Source organism: Chenopodium quinoa, unplaced genomic scaffold, assembly GCF_001683475.1.
Source record: "Chenopodium quinoa cultivar QQ74 unplaced genomic scaffold, ASM168347v1, whole genome shotgun sequence".
NCBI classification, from domain to species: Eukaryota; Viridiplantae; Streptophyta; class Magnoliopsida; order Caryophyllales; family Amaranthaceae; genus Chenopodium; species Chenopodium quinoa.
Window position 1 is genome coordinate 686,531 of NW_018744591.1, and position 6,513 is coordinate 693,043.

General features: G+C 34.6%; 1 protein-coding gene across 1 annotated transcript; it reads left to right on the plus strand.

Annotated features, from left to right (window-relative positions):
- Positions 1-327: 327 nt before the first annotated feature.
- Positions 328-6,297, plus strand: LOC110699546 (TOG array regulator of axonemal microtubules protein 1-like). Its single transcript, XM_021877035.1, has 5 exons — positions 328-602; positions 774-880; positions 974-1,121; positions 5,394-5,588; positions 5,695-6,297. Exons 1-5 carry the CDS (start codon positions 492-494, stop codon positions 5,926-5,928), a joined length of 795 nt encoding a protein of 264 aa, XP_021732727.1. The 5' UTR covers positions 328-491; the 3' UTR covers positions 5,929-6,297.
- Positions 6,298-6,513: the final 216 nt, after the last annotated feature.

Sequence of the window (6,513 nt, forward strand, 5' to 3'; positions counted from 1 at the left end):
AACTATTTTTTGACACCAAAGCGTTTAACAACTCATTAACTTTCGAATAAACAATTTCACAATGAATAATACCGCTTTTAAAACCGTGAGTAATTTATTAACATTATTTAGCTAATCAACGCACATATATTACATTAATTGATCAGCAAAACAATTCATTCCATCAAATTTCAGCTTTGTTAAACGCTCAACAAAATGTTAAAAATAATCTATACATACAACAACGACTAATTACATATTATTCACCGAGTATTGATCACCAAATTAGGGAATTATGCACGCGGGCCAATAACTAGTAAAGTACAAAGATATCCTGGCATGCTCGATGGCTGGATACTAGGGATTCAAAATTTGAAATCCCGTCTACAAAGGTCAAATACCACTATTACTAGTGCTTCAATTCCCACATTCAACCTATTTCATTCATTCTACAAACTTTCAAGTTTTCACTCTCCTCTCAAAATCTCCCTTTCATTCTTCATCTTTTAACAATGGCGTTGCCTTCCAACTTCGACGAAAATGCTCCTGCTGTCGAAATCACCATTGATTACCTCTCTTCCGAAGATCTCAAGCCCTTATCTGACCCCGATACCCAGATTCAGGTTTTCCCTCTGTCTCTCTATTACTTCAATCGTTTAGTTTTCTGCCATTTTCTTTGATTGCATTAGTTTTGTTTGTTTGTTTCGGAAGATTTGTTGAAAAATTGAAAACAATAGATCTGATTTTAAGAAATAATTCGACCCTTTAGTTGAAATGGGTGTATGAATTTGCAGGGTTTACTTGAGCGTTTGGAATCGAAGGATTGGATTAAGGTCTGTGAATCTTTGAATGATACTAGGAGATTGGCTATTTATCACTCTACTCTTTTGCTCCCAATGTTGTAAGTTTTTGAATTTTAATTTTACTTATTAATTCTTGGAAATTCTGAATACGTTTCAAAAATAGTGTGCTAATGTAAGTTTTGGGAATTCAGGGAACCGGTTGTAGTGGTGTTGGTGAAGGCTATGAAGAATCCAAGAAGTGCTTTGTGCAAGACATCTATTATGGCTGCTGCTGATATCTTCGTTGTGTATCGAAATAAGTTGCTGGAACCTGATTTCTCTGGTGGTTTTGACAATTTGGTAAAACCTCGTTTATTCTCTCTTGCTCCTACGTGCATCTTTATATAAGAATGGCTGAATTGTGTAGAGTTGGACCTTTTATCATATGTTTTAACCATGTTATTCCTTGCTCGATGATCTAATCTTCCAATTTTAGATTAATTTGAGTGGAGTTTGGTCGACATATAAGTTCGTTAACTTTATGAAAGACTTTAAAATTTTGGGGGCAATGTTTTTATTTCTCGTCCATGATGTTATTGGTCTTTTCTCTGGTAATGGTGAATCATCTATTGTTTGTTCAAGTTTAAACTTGTTTACATATGAACTTGCTTGAATTGGATCATTGCGTTTTTCGATTCCCTTATCTATTTATTTGTCTAGTTATATCTGTTTTGTTATGCAAATTACTAGTGAGTTGAGAGTTGAGACAGAACTCAATGATGTCTTGTGCCAAAAGATATGCCGTGATGAATTGTCTCTAAGTCGATTTTTATTGTTTGAATTTGATACATGTGAAATATGAAATAATTTAGTATATGATAATTAAGCTATGGTCTGTGTATACATATTTGATGACTAAGAGGATTGTATAATTGCAGTGATGTTTAGTTATTAACAACATTGATTTGGGTTGCTCTTGAAATATGAGTTGCTGGTTGTTGCTAGATATATAATGCTCTAAATAGAGCTTGATTTAAGTGTCAGTTATTAGACTATGAGTGCACGCCTTCCACGTTATAAGAAACATACAAAGGGTAAAAAAAACTATGCATACCCACACAGATACCCTTATGGTCCCCGCTTTCTGGCACCTTAACTAAAAAACAATAAACAAGGTCCACTGCCTTATTTTCCATCCACTTATACTCAACAAAACCCACCATCAATTTTCTCCTAAACTTATGGGCCCAAGAGAACTGTGAAGTTTTTTGTGGGACAGAGGGGGTATTTGTTACTATGATATATTCTCTTCTTCTTATATGGATACCTTCCTACATTGTTTATACTATTTTACAATGAATAGTATTCCGTCATGTTGACCACTCTTTGTCTCCTTGTGAAAATTAAAGATATGTCTTGGATATTCTTGTGATTGAGATTGGATTCATTATGAATAGATGCTAACAAATTCATCTTACATGTAAATAAGAAATTAGAAACGCACATAGGGAATATGTTATTTGGGTGCTGATACCAGTTACTTCGATTCTTCTTGAACTAAGGTAGTTTTAAACAATTAGTTAATAGTTACTATGGTGTTTTAACAAGTCTATACTTTAGCAATCAAATATATTTTTTCATTGGATAACTTTCTACGAGTCCATATAAAGTATATAAGATATAGTTCTATGATACAACATTCTTATGTTTCCTAGAAAGCTTGTATAAAGTCTTATTTCTTATTAGCAGGCATGTTTAGCTTAGGTGTGCTATTTGATACCTTAGGTCTGGTCAACTTGCTTTAGAATTTTTATTTATATTATCATTGTTGCTTATCAGTTACTCCCTTTGTCTTGTTTGCCCTAGTTTCTAATTGGTTTTTATTTTCGAGTTTGCCCTTAGTTTAAAAAGAATATAAGAGATCATTTCTTTACTCTCACACATAGGCTTTGTTCGATTCAACTAATTTTTCAAACAAAATTTTTTCAACTTCAGGTTGTTTTGCTTGAAAATATGTGTAAACTCTCTCTCTCTCTTGTTCTTGTGTGTAAAATTGTTTTTAAAAAATTAATTGTATTTTTTTGTTTGCAAAAAATTACTATTTTGTTTGCACTTATCTTGACATGATCTGTTTGATATTTGTCATTTAAGTTAAGATAATTTGAACCTAATAGCAACAAAGTGGTCAGATGGTCGAGCATTGGTTCTGAAAACTGATCATAGAATGTTCTGAGAAATTTATAATCACAAGGGGCAGGTACGGGTTGGGGTTAGCTAAGATAGAACTAAAAATCCATAATCAATAAGAGTATTGGCTTTTCAGTTTTTAAGATTATGATACCTAGTGAGTGACATTCAACTTTTTAATTGACTATGCACTTATAAATATCAAATCCAATGGTTTCCTATGTTACTCGGACTCTTCATTTCACCTCACGTACCCGTGTCAGACCCTCGACACTTGGACATGGGTGAGACACTTCATTTTAGTTCAAAATCATTGAAATTTTTCTAAAAATAGCCGGGTCGGACACTTGGACACATATTCGTGTCGGACATGGGTACCCGAGTCCAAGTAACATAGATGGTTTCTGGGTATGAAATTGTATCAAGGAGCTTTCGTACATGTTACTGTATGTGGTTTTTATTTGCTTATACTACATGTTAATGGTGTTTAGCTGTCTTGATGCTGCTTAATACCAAGAGTTGTTCTGTGTTCACAGACGACTCACTATTGTACCGCTTATTCTGTCTGTTGCATTCATGATCATGCATACTACAAAATTTTTTAGTATAGCATATCGTGTAGAATGTCATTCAGTTTTATTCTTCTTGTAATCATTTAGTTTATTGCTTTTTAGCCAGCACCAGGAGTGGTCTGTATTGTCTGCTTGTGATATAGCCATATAGATCAAGAGGAATATGAATAGAGGATTATTCTGTTTTCCTGCCTTTAGGATTTGGGTATTTTCTTTCTTATGTAATTTGATTTTTCATGGAGGGGAGCTTTTTGTTGCACATAGTTTCAGATGGTAACAAAAGCCAATGTCTTAACATGATAAATTCTTTTATGATTGCTTGAATTGACAGAAGGCTTATAGACTAAGATTCTTCTGGAATCTGTGTCCTTTTAAAAAATGTGGTTTCATCTCTCTGGGACTTTAACGAAGTTGTTCCATCCACAAGAAAATTAGTTACTAGAGCAATTGTTAGGTTGGGCCAACAGATTTATTCTGTAAAAGATATGGCAAGTTGAAATTTGATTCAATTCAGCAACCAATATTCACACCTTTTCTCAATATGTAAAGAAATTCGTTAATGATTCTTTCATGGGAAATTCTACATAGTACCTTTGTACTTATGTCATTATAGGGAGCATGTGTACCCTTCAATTTTGTCTTAATGAATCACTGTGAACACTGAACAATTAACAAAAAAGATAAGGTAGATAGCTTTTAGTGGCTAATGTTGCTGGAATTACATTGCTAGGTTTGCAAGCATATGCTATAAATTGGAACTAACCTTCTACACACTTTTGTTTGCCCATTTGCTTCTTCACTCACAATTCTCTTTCTTTTCACTCAAACTTTCTTTATTGCAAAGACCAAAACAGTAAGGATTTCATTGATGGCTTTGTTAGTTATCCATGTCATCTCCACCAATTTTTTTAATCATCTTTCTCTCTCCTTAACTTTTGCTTCACTTAAAGCATTTATCCTTGTGCTGAAGGATCTTGGTCATCGGTAGAGGTTATGACCTTTTTTTCATGCACTAGAAGATGTTGAGGGGGCAGAGTAGGAGGGAAGGGAGGCAGACTACTGTCATAATCTCCCAGGTTCAAGAAAATAAGAAGCTGAATGTTAATTTGGGTGGTTTCACTTTGATTCATGAAGACAAAATTGGAAATGGCTCAAGTACATGAGTACCACGTACAATTTTCTTCTATATTTTTGATGTGTTAGCTGTGTGATTTTTTTTTTTTTTTTTGGGAGAAGGGGAGGGGGGGTTGCGTTAATGTCTACACTTTTACTGCCTTTACTAGTTTATCGGAGTTATAATTCCATACATCTATACTTGTGTTATTTGATCCCTTGTTCTGCTTTTGCTCTTACGTATCTTTCTCAATACTCTGTCCCACATGCCCCATCTGAAATAATTGAAACAAAAATAAGAGTATAGGCAGCAACTAAAGGATATGGGATCTTGTCAATTTTTTTTTTTTTTTGTTTTCAATCTGGTACATGCAGGCTAGATTGGGCTGCCCTGTCTCAGAGTATCAGCCCAGCCCATTAAGACCTCTTTGCCCCAGTCCCCACCCCATCTTTCTCTCAAGCCTTCTCCAAGAATGAGATCCTTGGTCCCCCCTGTAGAAATTGGGAAGTGATGGCACTAGGCCACGAGGGCCTTCAGCAAATCTTATTTGTTTGACGGTGCTTTCTATTTATTTTGAGATTCATTTGTAAAACATTTTAGTTACTGATGTCACTAGCAGGAGCTTCGGCAAATCTTATCTGTTTGATGGTGCTTTCTATTGATTTTAAGATTCATTTATCAAAACTATTTTAGTTTTATGTATAATTCTTCTGTCTCTGTATCTTAATTTACTGCTAATTTCCCATGATGTGCCCTCAGCTGCTACAACTTTTGCTGAAAGCATCTCAAGACAAGCGGTTTGTGTGTGAAGAAGCAGAAAAGACCTTGAAAACACTGGTTCAGTCTATTACCCCTCTTCCTTTGCTTCATAATCTTCAAAAATATGCCCGCCATTCCAATCCAAAAGTCAGGGCTAAAGCTGCTGTATCCATCTCCAATTGTGTATCTAGAATGGTAACATCTCATTTTGTACTGTTTGTGGATATGGTTATGTTATTCTTGCTGCGTTTCACTTATCTGGTAATATTGACATAGTATAACAAATTTCTTTTGATTACAGAGCTTCCAAGATTTACAGGACTTTGGGTTGGTTTCACTGGTTCAAGTAGCTGCTAATCTGCTGAATGACAGGCTCCCAGAAGCCAGAGAAGCTGCACGTAGTATTATTATGTCAGTATACAAGTCATTCACTGAAAATGAAGATCAAAAGCCAGAGTCGTGGCAAATTTTTTGTGAGTCTAATCTACCAGTACTTCATGGACAATCCATAATCAAAATCACAACTACTAATTAGGCATATAGCTGCTACAGGCAGCAGCAGCAGCAGCAGCCGTGTACATAAAGTATGTCTGATCTTCTCTGAAGATGCCTTCAGAAAATTTAGGTCCTCATCAGTTTGTTTGTGATTTACTAGTTGATGTTAAGCTGTATCACGTGCTTGCTACTAGTGTGGAAAATGCGTATCTCTTTCAAATCAAATGTAATAGAGTTTTTTTTTTCTAAGGTGATACAGTCATGTATTGTAACCCCTGCTGGCATGGTGTGCCCTTTTTTGATGTCTATCTTCGTTCCGGCATTGTTATAAACTCCTTATCATATTACTTTTATAATATGAGAACATGGATTTTGGGGCGGAAATTTGAATGTTAGTATTCATTGAATATATTAATATTTGTTTGAATATTATACACCATACATTCTAAACTAACAAGAGTGAGTTTTTTTTTTTTTTTTTTTTTTTTTTTTTTTTTTTTTTTTGAATAGCAACAAGAACTTGTTTAACTATTCTATAATGTGTGCACACTATATGCTGTTTGTTTAGGGGAGTAAGAAGGGAGTGACAGAAGAAATGCAGTGCTTGTTTAGGGGGATGTGTATT